The following is a 21,619-nucleotide window of genomic DNA, read 5'->3' as shown; positions in this document are numbered from 1 at the left end:
ATGATGATGATGATGATGATGATGATGATAAAAATAAAAATCATAATGGTGAATCGAGAGTAACAGGTGAAGGCGAAGAAGTTGCAGGTAGCTCACTTCATGGTGTCTTGACTTCTGTGCATCTTCAGCTATCTTCATGTCTTTTGGTGAAGTGAGTGTCTCTGACAATGCCTTCTTTGATGAGGCCTTGACGTCTTCTTTTAGAGATTTAGATGTGATTTTAGTCTTCTCCTGGCTCTGCAGCTGTTTGCGGCCCTGGTTGTTACCTGTGGGTTTAGACTGAGTAGGTGCTGTTTTTGTTTGGGAGGAAAAGGCCTTGGCATGGTTGGGTGCTGCTTTACCAGGGGTGGATGACACCTTGGCACTAGAGGGATGAGAAGGGCCCTTATTCTGAGCAGAGGGCTGAGCAGATCCCTTTGTCTGAGTCGGCCCTTTGGTCTGGCCCTGGCCCTTTATTTGGTTAGCAGGCTGAACAGGGCCCTTACTTTGAGCATGTGATTGATTAGGACCTTTTATTTGAGGTCCCTTACTTTGAGCTGAGGGTTGTGTTGGACCCTTAGTTTGGGAAGGTGGCTGAGTCGAACCCTTAGGCTGGGTAGAGCCCTTGGTTTGAGGGGAAGATTGGCTGGGCCCCTTAGTATGAGGAGCAGGCCCAGCCTGTTTAACAGGGGAGACAGGGCCACTTACTTGGGGACCCGTTGGTTTCTGTTGTTGTTGAGGGCCCATGGGCCTAGGCCCTGAGAGTTGATTGGGTGCTTTCTGCTGAGGTGGTTGTTGATTGGCTGTAGCAGGTGGCCGGGGGGATCCCACGGGCTGTGCAACAGGAGCTGGAATATCTCCCAAGCTTCCTGACAGAGCCCTCTGCGTCTGGCAGTTCAAGCACAGCCATTCTTTCTTCTGAAAATAAACACAAAAAGAACAGCAATCAGCAATGCTGAAATGAATAAGAGAACAGCACATGGTTTCTTATAACTCTATTAGTCATGTAAATTATTCAGCAACCCAAAATACTAAAACTGAGAGTTTTCTTTGTGTCACCTGGATGCCACACAGTGCTAACCATAAGAAAACAAAAAGGGAAACCATTTAAAAAATCAAATGCGACTAAATATAAAAAGTATAGTCAACTCTGTTATATTTGATATTGATACTTGATATTGACAATGTGTTGACAAATTATTTGATTATTATTTATGATGATTGATGGGTACAAAAGTTAGTTGTACATACATACACTGAATCAGAAAGTTGTTCCTTTATAAATGGTCATGGAGTGCCAAGGACTCAGTATAGCGAGTCTGAACAACTGAGCATTTGAAAGCCTGTCCAAACAAGGTCTTTCATCTCTTCATGAAGACTTAATCATTTGACAACATTAAGCACTCTCAAACAGGGTACACAGAGGAATAGTGCTGTGTGAATACAAATTAACACATCTGTTATTAGATTGGAGGGGTGCAACTGTCATTAGACCTTTTATGGTGCCTACAGCAAACCTTCTAACTATCTAAGAGGGGGATTCGTCCTTCACAGTCATCTTCACTGAGCCCTATGTTATAGAGGCAGTTATAGATACTGATACCGCTAAGAATGTAGACCAATGCCCATCAAAGACAGCATATTAGCATACACAGATTCAATTTCAGGTCAATGCAGCAGATCAATGACACTGTTCAATAGAAAGAAATGGTCATATTAGAGGTTATTAGAGCTGAAAAGAGAGGTGGCAGCTCCATGTTTGTAAGACAGGCCTCCATTTCTACGATTATCATGTGTGCCTGAGGCCTGAAGGGGGAGCATTCTTGTGTCACAGAATAAAACCACAAAACAAATAACCTCATAAACACCCCTACTGCTGATTACAATCTGCCCAATAAATAATTTCTTTCACTGGCGTCATACTTCAAAAGCATAAATACAGAAGATGGAATTCAGCATGCTCAGATAAAGGCTAATAAATAAAAACAATGCAAGTGTCCAATGGCTGTATCAGAGGACATCTTTACTGTGGTCCAAACAGTCAAGATGCCAGAGAAGGAAAACATTTTCCTCATGCTGTAACTCCAAAATACACTCAGAACTTGTGGAAATTATTGGGATTCTGCCACTTCTGTCACATGTTCGACGCGGTGGGCAGCCTAAAGACAAGTTATCTGCCTAAATGACATAACTAACTGATAGAAACCTACAATACAAGCAAGACAAAGAGAGACAGACAGAGAGTGACAATCATTTAGTCAGTAAGGAACATCCTTACAACAGCATGATAGGGATCTTAATCTAGAGACCCCAGAGACCAGTGATTGACAGACAGTTTCCAGTGATAAGGTCTGAGCATAGGACACAGTCCATCTTCTTTTCACTTCACACTAAAACTGTGTAGAGAAACTGATCAGACTGTGAGTGTGTCAGACTCTTGTGTGTCCTCTTGATTCTTGGAAAAAACTCTTGAGCTCACTGGCCACGATGACGGGCAAATACAGATCATCACGAACCACTTCTACTATTTGTCCTGTAAGATCTGTGAAGGCAGAGGAATCTACAAACAATGGTTAACCACTTGCTGGTGTGGGTGGTAGGAGACAAAGCTACAGCCAAAATTTAACAGAGGAGGATGAAAAAAGGATGATGAGGGGGAGGAGGATGGAGAAAAAGGAAGACGAAAGTGGTTGTGGAATAATGATGATGGTGAGCGGAAGAGAGAACGTGGTGGTGAATCCGACGGCCACAGAAGATGTAATATTGACTTTAAGTGATGCTGTTAGTGTATGCTGACTCATACAAATCAAATGTATATTACTGTTCACAAGCTTTGGAGGATCGCTGGAGAGAATTTCTCTGATAATGTTCTTGATTAACTGATTGTTTGGTCCATAAATGTCAGAAAATAGAAACAAATGTCCATCACAAGTTCCCAGAGTGCAAAGTGACGTCTTCAAATGTTTTGTTTTATATGACCATCAGTCCAAAACTTACAGATAGCAGTTTAAAGTCAGAGAAGTCTAAAAAATGAGCAATCATTCACAATTGACAAGCTTGAACCTGTGATTTTTTGATTATTAATAATTATTTAAAATTGTTGACATTTAATTTTCTACTGATCGACTAATCAATTAATTGTTGCAGGTCTAACTCAAAGCTTCATTCATCATGTATCAGAGCTGAGGGACACAGCCCTGGTTGTTGTATATGGCCTTTTGAAGTTATCATGTTAGCAAACAACTTTCAAATGACACTTTCAGCACACACAGAGCAACATTATCATCCCACTGGAGGTGTGTTTCTGGCCACCTGACAAACACAGGTCCCGCATTAACCAGACTTTTAGCGCTGGTTTGGTCTCCAGTAACCCTGCAACTATTAATCAGTCAGCTTTTTGTATGTCAATTGATTAATCATTTAGTGTATAAAAACATTTTTTTCACCAGCTGTCTAATTTTGGACAGTGGACATGCTGCTGCCTGAGACTCACCCTCCTGGATTAATTCTGCTTTGGTACCTGAAGACTTCAACTGCTCTTTTGTTAATAATAACTCAATTAGAGGCCTTATGCAACATGTTAAATTATGCAACTCCCTCATTTAGAAACGATGCCATTTGAATCATGAGTGCTGTGAAAATATGCAGTTCAGGAAGGATGATGCTGGAATAGTGTGGGCAGCTACAATATTTTCAAGCATAAAAGGAGATGAAATAAGAGCGTGACAAACACTTGGCCAGTTAAAAAAAAATTTCAAGGACAGTAAAAACCACAGTGGCTATGAGAACTGTTGGCTACTAGCAACTTCATCCACAAAGTGACGTTCCTGACTGCCAAATGAAAATGTAATGTAACACGGTATAAAGACAGATATAGTACCTACACTTGAAAACCGTATTTAAACCGCTATTTTTGCTGATGCTATTTTTCTGTTCGAGATGAGATTCTTAGCTTGCCCAAATCCTGCAGGAATCTGTTGTTTCAACTGAGACCACAAAGTGTGGATGGAGCCACTGGCACGCCAAACAGACAGACTTGCTTTGTTTTCATCTCTCTCAAGTCCTCTACTGAGAAGCTATATATAAACAGGTGCAGTACTCTCAGAACTAGCCATCTGTGCCGGTTCTTTCACATGTTAAAAAAAATAACATAAACGTGTAGAAATGTCAGCGTCTGTGTCTTCGTGCACAACTAGTGCACACTGACAACGAGTTACTGAAGCTATGCTACAATACAGACGGTGAAGGATTGCTCTGTGTGTTAACTACGCACACATGCACACATGTGATCACATAATCATCCCATCTAAAGAAAGTCACAACTCTGAAGTCATTTCCAACTTCCTTTTTTTTTTTGGTTTTAGGTGGGGGGTATGTTCTTAATGGCAGACTTTAATTAAATACCTCCATTAGATGCTAATGAACATTTGTCTTCCTTGGAGAAGCTTTACTTCCTGCCATTTTGGCACTGCCAAACTCCCCTCTTTGCTCCTGAATCAGCATAACATCACTGCGTGGGTGAAAGGGAGAAAGGAGCAAGGCCAAACCAGAGCTGGGAGTAGCAAATTATTCATGTAGAGTGCTTTAGCTTGTACAGCAGCGAGCGATGTGGGCTTCGCTTCCCACCTCTACCCACACCATGTGAAGAAAATCAGGTCCGAATAAAAGACGGAGCCTCTGTGCTTCTGAGACAGGCCTTTAATGCACCCTGAAAACAAAGCAACCAATTTACTGTAGCAATCCCCCTCTACTTTCTAACGGCCCGCTGAAGAACAGCATTTCAACAGCTCAATACATAGAAATTACATTACAGCTAAAACTACAAAAGAGACAGATAACGACATCTTTCTTCAAGAAGAAAATAATTGGTTTTGAAAAACAGTTTTTGTTATTGTCAACACTTAAGAAACTGACTTAGCTCTGTGCTGCCGTTTTTCATCACTCACTTGGCATCTCACTTTTCGCATTTTGGCTGGATTCGTTGTGTGTGTAGGTCGACTGTACGTGTGTGTGTGTGTGTGCAGTGCAGTTGTGTGGCGGCGGCCAGCTCAGTTTGTTAGTGAGATCATCTTGTTAGTGAACTGGTAACCTCATTAAATGGCAGGAGGTTAACTTGTCTGCTCAGTGGAGAGTGTACTTATCCTTGGCACTGAACTGTAACTCTGATGCCGCTGACAGGACTACACACTGACTGTAATCAATCAATTACATTTGAAGCATTTGGTGTCTGCTCTTATCCACTGCAACATTAATGAGTCAATAACAGAGCTGGTTTTCAGCATCCAGCTTGAGGACTTTGTGACAGAATGCATGATTTTTGAACGCCTGCATCCTTCTAACAGTCTCTACTGTCAGTGCAGCTACAGCATCAGTGTGTATTAACCCTTTAATCAAAATAAGTTGATTTAACATTTCAAATCTGACTTGAATCTTTTGGGATCTGGTACAAGAGGGTCACAGAGAGAACTTATTGGTTAGAAATCAAGCTAAACTCTACTGGACTAACCGATCTGTTAGTTATTGCTACTGTTTTTATACTGTGAGTCTGTGAAAATGAATAATTCTACGATGTCCCTGAGAGCTCAGTGCACTGAAACTCAAAAAAGCAGGAAAAACAGGATAATTCCAAAAATATATTCACCAACTCAACCATACGTGCATGAAACAAAAAACAAATATTTGTTTCAGTTTAAATATTCTGACTGTATGACTGAGACATTTGTGTCGGGCATGCTCATCAGTTTTTAGGGTCCACTGGACACTTAGTTTTCTCAGTTTTTCATCATCAGTATGTTATGTTTTCCTGTTTGTTTGCGTTTTGTGCATATTGTTGTGTATGCAGCTTATTTCTGTATTTGGTTGTGCTGCATATGTGTCATTGAAGATGTTTATGGGGGTGTTTTTGTAGCAATAAAAAATCCAAAACTACAAATACAGTATATACAGTATCTCACCGATGGTGCATTGTGGAGCTCCTCCAACAACAGTTTTTTTTTCCAGAGTTGTACAGTAAATATTGCACCATATACCCATATCCACAAAGCATCCGTGAAGGCTGAATCATAAAGTAGTCCAGCTGAAGTATACAGTCAGTGTTTTTGACGCAATAGCAAATGTGAACTCTGTTTTGGGGGTTTTTGCCGTTCACTTGGCAAGATACCAAAGAGCAGCCAGTGAGTGAACCTGAATCTGCTGTGAGAACAAAGGTGGATGGTGTGAACACTGACAGTACAGTGATGCTCCATCCAATCCAGTCGGCTCAGAGCCGGAAAAGCTGCCCTTTGACTGTCAAAATAATGAGGGATTGAACACTGCAGGTTACCATAAGGAAAAGGTCAGAGACATTGATCCCGTTCTCATAGATTGATCCCACTCTCAGAGGGGCTTGCTGAGACATTACAGCCCCGATCACTCACACAATGTGTGTGTGTGTGTGTGTGTGTGTGTGTGTGTGTGTGTGTGTGTGTGTGTGTGTGTGTGTGTGTGTGCAGCCTGCATGTGCATCTGTCCATGTCTATGCAAGTGTGATTGGGTATAAATTCACCAAATTATGTAATGCAACAAGGAAGCCATATTAATTACCCAGACTGCAATCCACTAATGACGACCAAGGCTAAAAGCAGGTATGTGAATGACAAATTAAAAGTGCTCAGATGGGGCTTGATTTGATTAAGGAATGTACCACCCTGAGTTAACATCCGGCCATGTTTACTGTCTCTCTCAATTTGCAATGATCCAATAAAGGCAAAAATGACTAAAATGCAGTGGAGCAAGATGACCGAGCACTCAAAAGTAGCAGATGAACTCCAGGCTATAAAAGGTGTTCAACAAAAACAAAACAAACAAACACAAAAAACAATGAAGCACAAAATAAGAATCAACTTACTTCAGGCAAACTTGCAGAGAAGCAGAAACATAAATCGCACGAATTCAGGGCGTTTGCTCAAGAGAGCGTTTCAAGGTGCCATATTTGTTTTGTTTTGTTCTGTGCTAATCAAACAATTATACAACTCCAGAAGCACAAGACTCCTCACAAGATATGACAACTGTAAAAACAGGAACATTGTTGAAAATTAATGACATTATTTGAACCTGGATACACTTCATACATTAAAAGACTGGGACACTGAGAGAAACATGAATAAAACAGAATGTGATCGTTCGCTAATCCTTTTTGACAAATACTGCATTGAAAATAATACAATATTATAATTTAATATCTGTTACTCTGAATTTGATGCAGCAGCATGTTTCTATAGAGTTGGGACAGGAGCAACTAAAGACTGGGAAAGATGTGGAATGCTCCAAAAACAGCTGTTTGGAACATTCCAAAGGTAAACAGGTTCATTGGTAACAGGTGATAGGATCACGATTGGGTATGAAAGGGGCGTCCTGGAAAGGCTCAGTCATTCACAAGTAAGAATGGAGCGAGGTTCATCACTTTGTGAACACATGATTGTATAAAGGGTATGAATACATGGGCTCAGGAACACTTTGTAAAGCTGTTGTCGGTAAACACAGTTTGTTTTCAAGTGACTGAATTCTGTTTTTATCTTTATTTTACACAGTGTCCCAAGTTTTATAGAATCAGGGTTGTATAATAACAATTTTATTCTTTTGGCCACTTGGGGGCAAAAACAAAAGCAAATTTAGAATTAATTTGCAGTTGGGCCACCTGTCAAATTTAAGTTTCTCTCCTTTTAGCTCTGGAATGATAATGGAAATATCTTTAGCAGCTAAACGTTCTGCTATGGTCACCAGCTCGTCCTTAACTTTGTCTGCACACTGTTACATACTGCACAGTTATTTATTTGCTCCAGCGACATGTTAGCCATGTTAACTGCCTCTTGTTAAATCTACTACAGTATGGTAATCAAAGGCAATTCAGTGTTTGATCTTGTGCACCTCATTTGTCTTTATTTCTTTCTTTTGAATAATACTGAAGTAGTTACTGATTTATTTTTGCATTGACTTGAAACTCCAGGTGGGTCAGAGACTGGCTGAAATGCAGCTATGCAGTCTGTCTTTGGATGAGAAGAGGTGACGACCTGAAAGTGTTTTCTTCAGGGAGAGATCACTACAGTAAGAATGCTCCCAGTGGACTCTGTGATCTTCCTTTGAAAAAAAAAACTATACTGCACATCCCATCTTTTTCTCTTCAGGACTTAACAAAAGGTCACACTGCTCAACAGCTCACCTGGACATAAGCTGCAGACTTTTCTCTCTTTTATTTTTAGCTGCAACCATGAAATAAAGGCCAAAACGCACAAAAGTAATGTTTACAAGAAACATGCTCAGATAACAGACCTGCAGAGTCAAACTGCGGGTGAGGCAAGAATATGATGGAAGGCTTTACCGCTTCCTACCCATGGAGGGAGCCAGAGAGTGCAGAATTTCATTGAGCGGTATGGAGCCCCGTGGGAGCATACACACCCACACAGCAACATGAACGCACAGAACAGAAAAACAAACACAGAGTCAGATTCAAGCAGCCTGCTAAATATTGCACCTGGAGTAGGCCGCATGTTTAACACCAGCCTTTCTAATATTGTCTTAGCTCCAGTCTCCTGCAGTACTGGTGGTGACAGTCACACCCACATTTTATTTCCGACACACACACACACACACCCACACCGGTGTATTTTAATACGCTACTCAGCAAAGTGTACGAACACATGTGCAAGCCGACATACTGTGTGTAACGTACACAACCTCAGTATTCTCCTCTCACTGTCAGTCAACTCACAGCAAGAGTCTGTCCCCCGCATGGTTTCTCTGCCAGGAACCAGACCACAAGCTGTGAGCAAGAAATGTCAGCTGTCATTAAATGCTGTCACATACCTCACAGAGATATAATATTTTAGGTGTTTATTAACAGGAAGGAAGATCACTTCCCACTAAGTGGTGGTCTTCATGCTCACAGCACAAATCACCCATGTAAAAGAAAACTGAGGCAATGTTAGAGAGACAGCTGCAGACTTTCTGGGAGGAAAGTGAGCAAATGGGAACGTGACAGCAGTGCATGGGGATATTAAACATTTGCATGCAGCAACACAGTCACGCACCATGTGTAATCCTCTCTCACAAAGTTACACTTCTGAATGTCAAACTTTGTGTACCCTCCCTATAATTCAGCAGTAGCTTTTACATCTCCCCCATCAAAACAGTCTCAGTCATTACCTGAATGTAAATTGTTTCTGACAACTCGCAACAAAAGCGATGGCCATGTCAACCTTCAGAGCAGGAACAAAAAGGAAAACTATATACTAACAAAGGCAGAAATCATCATTATAATCCTTCAAATGAGTCCTACAGAGATTAATGAGGCGTACGACAGAGGAGGTCATAATTAATTCGTAACAAGTGAAGGTCAGGGGAGCAGAGGGTCAGTGTGAATTATTAACTACCACGTGCACAGGGGCATACTGCCAAGCAGGTGAGAATGGGGTGAGTGGGGAAATATGTCACCCACAGTTTGGTGCCCAGACACATAGAGACACACACGTTTAATACCAGCAAAGGAGCAAAAGAACACAGACACACCCTGCATGTAAAGCAATGTAAACAAATAAGCAGCAGTAGCAGAAGTTTACTATAAAGCCCACTATAAAAACTGTACTCACTGTATTCAATCCTGTTTCAGTGCAGTAATATTCACAAAAAGAATCAAAGATCAGCAGAGCAGGTGACTCTATCAAAGATCTATTAGAGCCCTTTATACCACTGTATCCATTTCTATTATGCACAGCCTGAATGAACAGTATTTTGAGACTACCAAGTGCGCAGTGCAAAGCGTGAGCGAGCACATGTCACAGCAGTGTGCCAGGCTGTGCCACGCCACACCACGGCTGTGACAGGTCAGTAAGAGTCAGCAGGTATATAGGTCAATCCCCTGGGACTCCTTCAATGGGGACACGTGGTCAGGCCTGTGGATTAGAGAGGAAATGAAGGATCATCTACTGAGCAAGCAGGACTCAACTACAGCCACAGTCACTCATACAAAGCTCCATCCAGTGCATACAAAATGAATATACAACATATAGTAGGTCATTCTCACAATGAGTTTTGCAGGGCAGGATATAGAGTCTGCACTGTTCTGAATAAATACCACTCCTTCTTCACCTCAGAGTCTCTTGTTTGCAGCGGCATGTTCAATAGGCCAACCTGCAGGTGGACAAGCCGATTTTCTGAGAAGTCACTGGGATTATTTTCATTAGAATAATATCATATCAATCTGAACAAAGTCACATCCAAAGCACGAAGAATCTTGGCCCGCGAATATCTATTCAGATTTTTAAATAATCCAATTCTATTAAAAACTACAGTAGTCCCTAAAGTAAAATACAAGACAGATAAGTTGACATGATTGTGGGAGGCTTTGCAGGCTCCTCCTCAGCAGGTTCTACATGTAGAATCGTGATATGTAAGCTGAATTTCCAAAGAAAAGCAAATTCTGCTTTAAGTACAGCGAACAGGCCTCAACACATCCCAGCTCAACCTGCGTCCAGCTGTAATCGACCTCACCGCACATTTTGTGCAAAAACAGACAGAAACAAAAAGATGAACTACATTACTGTGCAACCTTACATGGAATGAAATTCATTCCAGACAGTTTTAGCAGGACTAAGAGTCTACAGCCATGTACTTAGAAAGAGTGGGGCTTTGAGCTAAATGCTAATGTTAGCTTTTAGCTATGTTTTGTGCTTAGCACAAAACATGAAGTACAGCTGAGGCTGACGGGAATGTCCTTACAAGGTACTGGATAAGTACTGGATAAATGGAGAATTTGACCCGATGATGGTGCTAAATGACAAGTTCAAAAATGGACGGACTGACCAGCCAAACTATATTCTCATCCATAAAGTGATGCTGCTAGCATGTCTGAAAAGAACTAATGCTTGTTTGTTTTAATTGTTTTTGGCATAGAAAAATGATTGAAGCTCACCTTAAAAGCTAACCATATCCTTTACTTGATTATTACGTGACTAATGTGCACAAACAGGCACATTAGCAAAGCGTATACAGTAGAAGATTAATGTTCTGAAAACAGCGGCGGTGTACACGTGAAATAACTTTTTTCTCCAGCGGAGTGTGTTGCAGCAGCACAACAGCGTGTCATCTGCCATTAAGCGTGTGTCTCTGCTGTTCCTCCGAGGCCTGGGTAGCACAGGGTCAGGTCGCGTTCTCGGCTCTTTATTTACTTAATCTGTCTGTTTCTGTTTGTTTCAACGGGGGCAACAGGTGCCCCCTCTTTCCCCAGCGTACAGGGGACGATCACATTGAGACTGTCGTGCCTCAGTCGGGGGCCCTCAATACAAAAATAAGACACTGTGAAAAGTACCAAGACATCCAAGTGATCCCACAGGATCATTTCATGGCAAAGCATTTTTCTAACCACACATCTTCTCTGTGAAGTAAGTGTGGCTCAGACACAGACTGGTGAATGATATTTCTAAGCTCTCTGCTACATGTGGGCAGGTTTACATTTAGAGGAAGCCATGAGATGACCTAAAAGCACGTGGTTTGTTACATTAGCACAGGAAAAAAATCATCAAGAATCATATAGTATATGGTACACCTTAATTTTCCTTCATTTAACCTTCATTTCAAAGCTTTATTGTCATTAAAAATCTCTTTATCACTAATGTTATGGCTCAGCTAGGCAGCAATAACAATTGGACGAACTACAAGACAAACAAGTCTAAATGAAACATACGCAATTTAAAAATTCTGAATAACATTCACAATTCTATATGTCATCTTAGAAACACTTAAAACAACCCAAGAGCAGTCCAAATTCAGAACAATGATCATTAGCAAACTACCATCATATAGCAGGTATATGAGGTAATTACCCTAATCCATCGCCTCCACCATGTCTAAATATGACTGAATCTTTAAGGGAGATGTGGATCCACCTCCTTCATCCCTCAAAGAAGTCAAATCTTCTCTAGAGGACAAGAACAATCCAATATCCCACTTCACACACTACAGGACTTGTAAGACTGCATTTTAAAGGACAACTGAAGCTGCTCTAAAGGCAATGGGTGGTATTTAACCGTTTCCTTAGCTATCTTTATTTTTTTATTTTCTGGGAAGCCTTTTCACACAGCTCTGCTAATTTGCCCTGAGAACATTCAAACTGCGTGAACTGTTTATCCCTCTGCAGTCTTTCTTAAAAACCACCCAGAGTGGTAACATACAGCTCAGCTTCGTTTAGCCAGTGCGTCTCTCACTGTGGTCAAACTGTCTAATGCAGTCAGTTTTTGATGTGTCTTATTTTCACCTTCCTACACAGCCTACCTCCTTCATTGTGCAGTCATATTTCCTGACTCATCCGCTGTTCTCCACCTTTTTGGGCTTTAATCAGCACACAGGCTTAATGTCAGCAAGATAATAAGACACAGGATTCCACTGTGGCTGAATGAGATTAAGACAGACGTATGCGCTCGTCAACAACAATATAGTTTGTGTGCAGCATCATACAGACGATGGGTGATGCCACGGGTAATCTGCTCACTCACGGGAAGATTAATCAGCCCGATGTCTGTTTTGCTATACTCGTCTGAGGCAAAACCAGAATAAAAGCAGTGGCAAAAACAAAAGTCGGACCTCAGAACATACATCTGTTTCACAAATGTTAATCAAGATGCAGCCAAACAAACCTATTTTACACTGTGGTTTGCTGCCGAGCCAAAACAAGTCATGTGTCTCGCCGCATATGTCTGTCCTCAGGACAAGTTAATCAGGCTGTCTCCTCAGCCCTGTTTCATTTTAGATGAGTTTCTAACACTCCCGCGCAAGCTGCAACCTATCAACAGCGTCTAGTCACATCACTGCTTTACTGGAACAAGTCCCGCAAAAATATATGTCTACTGATGCTGCACCTGTCTTTCACACACATTGTTCATGGCAGACATACAAATCGTACATGTTTTAACTTGATTAGCAAGTGTGTGGGGCAGCATGGGACTCAGTCTAAAAATAAAGTATTTTATGGGATACATGTTAAGCAAAGAACTTGAAATGAACTAAAATTTATACCTACAACAGATGTGTGACTTACATTAAAAAGAAAGTGACCTGTCTTAAAGAATATGAACATTCTTTAAAGCCCCAAAAAAGGTCAAAAAACAAACATTTCTCTATAATTTTAAATATTAAATACAAAACAATCAAAGCCAATATTTGGAGAAAAAGTGTTATTTAAGCATTCAACACACGCTAATGTCATCGGGACTGTTGGTTGGTGTGGTTTGATCAGATTTGATTGACGGTGGCCTGGCAACGTAAGCAAGCAACCCACAACTGTCATCACATACGATCCACATGTTGCTAATTCCTGATTGGTGCACAGAAATGTGTGACATCACAGTTTTAAACTGGGTTCCGCCCACTTCAAACCACTGAGAGGAGAACATACAAAAACACAAAAACAGAAATCTCTCATGCAAAATAACCAAGCAGCTATAAATTTGCTCATTGTTGATTTGGGCCTTAAAAGACAGTAAAAATTTGACACGCGATGCAATTTCCTCAAGAAAAAGTATATTTAAGGATAAACTGACTGCCACTTCGAGTCTGTCTCACACGTTGTCTCACAATCATTTGTTAATGTCTTAATCTAACAACTTGTCTACACAGAAACATGGCTTACGACTGATATCATTAACTGTATGAATGCTGCTGAGGGCATCTAACAGGCTGACATGTCCACAGGAAATACATTTCATTTCACATCCTTGTAATGCACTCGTTTTGGAGCTGTTAATGGAAGGATGGAAAAGGTGGCAGCCCCTGTGGTGAGCTGTGAGTGAGGGATTCTCAGGAGAGATAAGAAAGTTCAGTACATTATTATGAAGTACAGTAGACTGATCAGGCATCTCTGCTGCATCATTTTGTACAATAACTGGGATGAAGGCACAGTGATCACTAATCCATCTTTTTTTTTTTAAAGAAACCATTTATTTGAGATAAAAACCCTTTATAGGTTAATTTATGAAGGAAGGTGTTGATAAGATTGCAGGTAAATGACAGTGACCAAGTGAACCCATTAGGAACTATTAGCCTTCCTTTAGCTGTTGTGCCGCACCCCCCCAGCCCCAGTGTCCTCACTAATGGAGGCAGTGGGAGGAATGTCTCTCTGGCTGAGAGTCATGGTCCTCGTGCTTCTTTTGCTTCTGTTGTTATAGGTGGTCAGGCCTCCAGACCCTCACTCACTGATCTTGTCATCTCCACTGCTGCCTGACAGCTGCAGCACTGAGAAGATTAGCAAGGGGTTAACTGTAATATCTGAGCGATCAGTGAGCTTTATCTCTTTCATTTTGTCTCTCAATCTCCTGCTCCCTTTCATTATAGCTCTCCCTCTATCTGGCTGTGTGTGTGTGTGTGTTTTTTTTGTTCCCCTGACATACAACTGCATGTCTCCGTTCCATAATCTCACATTTGTGTTGCCAGCCTTTTAGTATTTGCAGCCTGTAAGCATAGTGCACACTCAACTAAACCCCTCCTTCTTTCCTAATGCCAGCATTAGGGAGTAGCTGCATGCCTGAGGTGCTGCGGAGAAGAGAGAGCAGGAGCACCGATGAGGCGGGTGAAGTGATGTGTTGAGACAGGAGGGCCCAGTAGCAGGGGTGGGAGGACTGCTCCGCCCCACCTCTGTGGGTCTGACAGCGAGGATAGCGCAGCCATGCCAGAGGCCCCTGAGCATCGCTAAAGCTCGTTAGCATAGCCACCAGGCCTTGAAGATTATGAGTCCTGAAGAGGTGATTTAGCCAATGCTGAGGTCCTGTGTAGGCTTCAGAGCACATTCCCTCACAAGGTGGGAGAGGAAGGGCATTTGAAGATAGAACCACAGAAAAGGACTGGAGGAGTAATTCAAGTTCAATATGGTCACTGTGCTCCTGGATAGTCATTCATCAAAAGGGCTGATACTGCTGCTGGTGCAGGCAGGGCTTGGAACAGGTCGAGGTTGACCTCAAAGACATCACATGAAAAATGAGTACTTGTGGTGCACAAGAGCTAAGCAGAATAAGGTATATATGATGCAATCCCAGCGTCAAAAGGTGCTAGTCTTTGTAGATTTTCTTCTTCCAGTCATCCTCAGGTTTAGAATAATCTGGCAACAAAATGTAAAAAATCTTAAAAAGCATAAAAAAGACTGTAAGAGCAGTTTTGAGAGCTTTGCCCTGGATCTCTGCGACATACAGAGTTTAGACAAAGTGTATAAAACTCCAGGTCAGTCTGAGAACAGAGCCGGCAGCCAAACACAAAGGTCCCAGAGATGAGAGTGAGTGGCATTTAAGCCTCCAAACCAGCGAGCCATCTGTGCTGGGTGCTCCATAATCTCAACAGGAAGCAGTCATTGCTTTACATCACACATCATCTTCCTGTCTACCGCAGCACAGGCACACGCTCAGCTTTATCAGTGAGCGTGCTGAGGATGTGCCGCCTTATTAAAAACACACAGGATTTGGGTGGAAAAGCTTTGTTTCACCGCTACAGTCTCTTCCACGCTAATTTATTTATCAGACAAAGTCAAACTGGCATTGTCTCAGTTTAATCATCCAACAAGGCTTACTATTCTCTGATGGCACTTATTTGTGTGGGTGGATCTTTACAGTGGTGTGTTGGGGTTAAGCACCGTACTCAAGGGGATCACTACGCTCCCTCAACATGGATTAGAAACACTCTCAACTATTAGCTCCTTCTACGAGACTCCCCCAAACACACACACACACACACACACACACACACACACACACACACACACACACACACACACACACACACACACATCCTTCTCTCTGTCTCTGTCTCTTTTTGTTTGTGTCTGTATCACCTCTTATAAATACTCTGTCTTATTGCAGGGGTTTTAAAATGCTCGCCCGCTGCTGCTGCTAAATCAACAGAGCGCAGACTGAATCAAGAGGGCTGAGTACCCGTGTTGCAATGTCAACTGCAAGTGATTCAACCAGAAGTAATTGCCAATTCAATCAATGTGTCAACAGCAAGCGGTCTCCTACTAAGGCACGTAGACAGGAGTAAGAGGAATGCAAACGGAGGGAGAGGAGCACTGAAACGTGCAAAGAGAAAGCGGGTGCGCGTGTAGATACATCCTGAACGACAACTGAAACAAGAGAGACAAGAGGACAAAACAAGCACAGTGTCACATTACACAATGTCAAAGGGGACATTGCACATCACATACATCTGTATAATGTGGGAGAGCTGCAAAAACACTGTAGATGAAATAAAATAAGGCAAGCCACAATTAAATATTTCCTCTCTGCTTTCGGCATACTGGCAGTTTTACAGTGAGGTGAGTACACTCATTTAATACATTTGAAATAGGAGAACGGGAGAGTGAAGTACAGTGATGTGTGGGGGTGTCCATACTGTATGTGAATGTGTATGTGGGTGTTCGCAAAGCTGGAAAAACGTCTTACTTTACAAGTACCAGATGCTGCCATTAGCATTTGAAAATGGTGTCAGGGCTTAACTCAATGATGTTGAGTTGAGATTGTTGAAATAAGTAAAATCACAAAAATATGTCTTCATTTGGAATCAAATGACTCTATTTATTAACTTGTTCTTTATCAGTTATTTGTGTCTGACTGTTGTAATTTAATTGTGTTATTATTAGTAGTCTACAAACAAAACCATTCCTGTGTGGGAAAAATAACCTAACACACTCATTTTTGACAAACATTGCATTCTTTCTAATATTGCTGAAGCCCCACGATATGTAATCTAGTAGTTCCCAGAAATGTGTTTCAGTGGGCGTGAATGCATCCTGGCATGTGCAGCATGTGTAAGATGCATGTGGGCGTGTGATTCGTGATGTGTGTGCTGGCGTCTATAAGCACATAGTACATGCAGCTCAGAGGAATATGGAAGAATTAAAAGGTGGCAAGCAGCTGATTGAGGCCGGGTGGGTGTCTGAATCTGTGATGGTGTACCATCATCACTTTGGGAGCAGCCAGGCTGAGCACGGCAGGCTAGGATGCATGATGCCGGCAGCCATCTGGCTTTGGATGGGACTCCTGAGGGAGACACAGGCTGGTGCCAACCTTCAGAAAACACTTTCAGCATGTTTGAGAATGAGAATGACATGTTCATCTATACTGTGGCTCCGCGTGAGAGCAGCAACTGTGTTCCTGCAGAGCTCTGACACATTCCCAAATACTACATGTTCTACATATGTTTACTGTCTGTTGAGTGCGTCCTCAAGGACACTGTAGTCTTGAGCAATTTGTATTGAATAAAAAATAGAAATTAATGGAGTTTCCATCTAGAATTACTACAATTTAAGATGTGGATTTAATCTGTGTGTATCTGCTGGGTATAAGCGATTCTCAGCTGAGTAAACATTGTGTTTCAAAATCAAGCATCGCTTTTAAAGGGTGAAGTTTGTGCTGCACTATGACTTATCTGCGATTTCTCATTATCAAGATTTCATCATGTGCTAACGGCACAGAAGTGAGCCAATATATAGTTACAGCAGACAGTGTTACAGCCTGTTAAAAGGTCTTTCTTTGCACAGAGTCTGACTGTAATTGCTTTGTCACAGCTGAGCATATTACAGAATGAGACTGTGTGTGCCTTTGTGTGTGTGCATATATGTGTGTCCTATGGGTGTCTATTGGGATATAATGAGCGGGCAAATAGCAGACAGAATGTAAAATAATGAGTAATTTGGAGGTAAATATGTTGACGTAAACAAGCTATTTAAACTCTGGCCTTATTTCAGCTCTGTATTGTTTCTGGCAGAGCAAATCTTTGTGACCAAGGACCAGAGCCAGGACAGACCACAGCTGAACTTTCCTTTGCTCTGACATACAACCGGGATATGCTGATATTAAACTGAAGTTTGTCTGATCTACCTTAATATTCTAGAGGAAGAGAGTCTTATTTAGAAGATAAAAAGGCATGTTTACACTGAAGAGGTGAGTAAAGGCCGAAGTAAAACTGCTGAGAAGAATTAAAGAGTATGTTTGATATGAGAGGCCCAAACATGTTCTCCAAAAGTAGACTTTTTGTTAATTTAAACGTGTTCTATTCTCTAACAAATCATATCTGATTGACACATCTCAAAGGCAACCTGCTCCACCTGCAGTAAAGAGAACACACACACACGCATACACACAGGCATCCACACACGCTGACCTTATGTGACATGAGAAATCAAACACAGCTCTCTCACTGCTCCACACTGCATGAACTATTTATAATGTTCTCCCTCACTGAATTATTGATGAGCTATGTTTTCTGTTTCTCTACACTTTTTCTACAGTTCTGTAAGAAATTCAGAGCTTTTGCTAATGATCCACTCAGGGCCTCCGTCTCATTACAAACAGGGCGCACTTCTGTATCGCAGTAATGGACACAAAGAGTCAGATCAGTACGTCTGCCCGGCCGTGGGAACAAAATGTTAGACATATGGAAAAACAGGCAACGGGAGAATGATGTTATAGTGAGGCTGCTGGGAACTGAAACATAATGCATTATGTCAAACACACATCCATTTGTATTTACAGTCAAGACACAGCTAAGGCATGGCTGGAGGATGGATGTAGTAGCTTGTGCTGCCGGAGGGACAGAAAGAAAGACAGAGCAGCTCAGGAATTGCGATTGACGTGCAGTGTACTGTAAACTAGATTTAGCAGCTCGACACTCCAGTGAAAACATTTTAGGTTCTGTTTACATCCAAACTCTGGGGAGACGACAATGACACATGGTTGGTTTTAATCTCCTTGAGAAGCATAATGGGGGAGGAAACAGTCCCAGAACAAGGACATCTTCTTTACTCAGAGCCACACATGACTTTCAGCACTAATTGATGTGAAATATTGTGCAACATAACAAACAGTTGGCTTCCTCTCACTCATTATCCCTCTTTCTCACTGTCTCCCTCCCGCTCAATCTATCACCTCTTTCCCTCCCCTCCTCCGCTCGTCCACTCCTCGCAGTGTTAAAAAGGGGCTGAATATTTTTTTATAACATGATACAGCTCAGCCTAATTTGTTCTGAATGAATTATGCATTGTGTCACTCATGGGGTGACACAAAATGTATTTCCATGAATATTTTCCAGCATTTCTGTGATTTTCACAAGCTACAGATCATTTTTTTAAATCCTCTCTAAGTACTGTTACAGAAAATTTCATTACAGGATGTCTATTACGAGTGACGGTTTGGGTGTGACATAGCAAAGCCAGTGAATGCTTGATACTGAATATTTTTAGATTTAAATCTCTAATTAGTTTAGGCCAATTTGTAGAAATGTGTTTTATGTATTTACCATTTTCACAATGCCAGGATTACGTCCTCTGTGATTCAGCGAGATAAAACCTGAAAAAGTCCAAGGTGAACACTTTCTATAGCCATGATAGCTTAACCATCTATTGTTTTTATAATTACTTTAATTACCATGCCACATAATTGCAGTTCATTTGCATTTCCATTGTCACTTTCTATTAGTGGAAGCTTTTCCTCAGCTGTCAACATTGCAGGACTTTGCTTCCTATAAAATGTTTATTCTTGCAGCTGGAAAACATGTCAACATTTGGATCGATGGAGACGAATAATCAGTTCAGCTAAAACTGATTTGTTGTTTTATTTTTGATGGAAATCTGTAAAAACAACAACAACAACAGGAACACCTTGCCAAGTTGTTAAAGGACATTCTGCATGACCGGTTCGTACCCTTTTCCTGCCCGTTCCTGTCTGCCTCTCATTGTCTCTGTCCACTCTGTCCAATATATAACTTTATAGAATATACACAGAATGCCCTATGTCTCACAATCCCCTATGTTGGCCGTGAGAAACGCAAAAGGTAGAGCCAGCTTATGAAAACATAACTGAATATTATCCTACATTTCTGCAAACAGATTACCCTAAATCCATATCTATGTATTTCACTGTCTTTTATTATCAGCAATACCAAGACAATATCAAAACCAATTCAATGATCCTATACTAAGAAGTATTGTCTGTGTAGCCGGAGTCTGGTGTATCTTAATCCTCTGTACCATTAAGCTTTATGAGAAACATGTAACTGAGCTGTTGAACCGTTGTACTGGGTGACATGTTCATTCATTAACATGATCACGGGCGCTGTAATTTATTTTTATTCCCACATACATCATCCTGCTGTAGTAAATACTCACTAGAGTAGTGGTTCTAAGACTTTTTCTGACTTCAGAAGCTGAAAAAATCATTAAAAAATAAAGGTCAACACAATAGTATCAGAAAACTCTTGTTTGTTTATTTTGTTGAACTGAGTTTCGCTCCATATTTTCCTCCTGGTCATCCACGCCCCCCCGCAGTGGCTCGATGCCCCTCAGTGTGAGAACCACTACACAAGAGCAACAACTCTGCATTTAAAAATAGTCCCAAACAAAAACATCACTTCTGTTTGAGTAACATTTGCTAAAAAAAAATAGAGTCCAGCTGTTTTAGGAAATTATTTTGCCTTTTGAAAAAATGAAAGGACACATTCATGACCTGTTTTTAAATTTATATCTACAGTAAGAACTAATCGCTGAGAGCCACAGACTGGGCACAAAAGTCACAAAGTATTGAGAAATGGGCCGACATGATGTTTGTTGTGGTCTTTTCTTGATATTTGTTGATGATAACAAAAATATAGAATATCCAGCTATTCAATTTCATTTAATCGGTCATTTAATCAACAGCTGTCATTCCCCAGTTGTTCAGCCATTCAGCACAGATTAAACTCAAAGGGCTTCTTATTGATATACTTAATCAGACCAGAACTGTGGCATATGAGCAAACGGACCACACCCTCATGAGAACGGGGAGTGGTGATTACAATTCTGCCTGCGACACACAGGAAGAGACGGAAAAAAGCAGAAACAGAGAAACAGAAGAGTTCGGAGAGATTAGGAGAGGATGAGCAGGAAGAATGTGCCAAACAGGCTGAGGAAATCAAGCTGAGAAACCTAGATTCAAAGTACAAAGCCTCACACCATGTCCAAATGGTTCTCACCCACTCTGGAGATAGCAAACCTGCCAGCTCACATGGACTGACAACAAAAACTGTTCGCAGGTTTGGAAAGAATGCACCGAGTGCTGGATTGAGTTGCCGACCGTGGCCAGCGGAGGAGAAACACAACACACCTAATAACAGGAGTCTCTCATGAAAACGGAGCAGCGGCAGTCTGAAAGTTTTCGTAGACTCTCAGCGTCTTAGCAGCCAAGCATGAAAGGGACGCCTGACAAACAAATTATCTCTCTGTTTCCATAGCGATCTATGAATGGCCTGTGCTAGTGCCTGTGACAACCAGATGCCTGGGAAGACAAGGCTTGCCCATAAAAAGCCGGCGCTCTGCAGAAAGCCTGTTATTACTGCTATCATTCAATTGGGCTTGATTTGCATAATTAAACTCTGTTATTGCCTGGCTCTGGAAGCCACAGCAACTCCCTGCTCTTACCAACAGGATGAGGGAGGACAAGGGGCCACTTAAGGGGGGAATATACCCTCAGCTGACCCCTGGATGTGACTAATCAATACTAAGATTATCCATTAAATTGAACTTGATAAGGCTCTGTTTCCTGTAGATTGGTCATATATTTCTGTGCAGCTTCAGGGCAGCGCACACTGATGAGGTGAGTCA

The 21,619-nt window shown here is 41.5% G+C and overlaps 1 protein-coding gene across 4 annotated transcripts in view; it reads right to left on the bottom strand.

The window, feature by feature from the left end:
- The window catches only part of bsnb (bassoon (presynaptic cytomatrix protein) b), a 65,107-nt gene that overhangs the window by 19,717 nt on the left and 23,771 nt on the right, over positions 1-21,619 (bottom strand). For 3 of the 4 annotated variants that reach the window (XM_070959777.1, XM_070959779.1, XM_070959778.1), the window contains exon 4: positions 97-897. In XM_070959777.1, the coding sequence (XP_070815878.1) occupies positions 97-897 (801 nt within the window). The remainder of the gene's footprint in view (positions 1-96; positions 898-21,619) is intronic. The other variant, XM_070959780.1, reaches the window with a different exon arrangement.

The sequence above is a fragment of the Chaetodon trifascialis genome, chromosome 3, assembly GCF_039877785.1.
Source record: "Chaetodon trifascialis isolate fChaTrf1 chromosome 3, fChaTrf1.hap1, whole genome shotgun sequence".
In the NCBI taxonomy this organism is placed as follows: domain Eukaryota; kingdom Metazoa; phylum Chordata; class Actinopteri; order Chaetodontiformes; family Chaetodontidae; genus Chaetodon; species Chaetodon trifascialis.
This window is presented reverse-complemented; position numbering and strand designations above follow the sequence as displayed.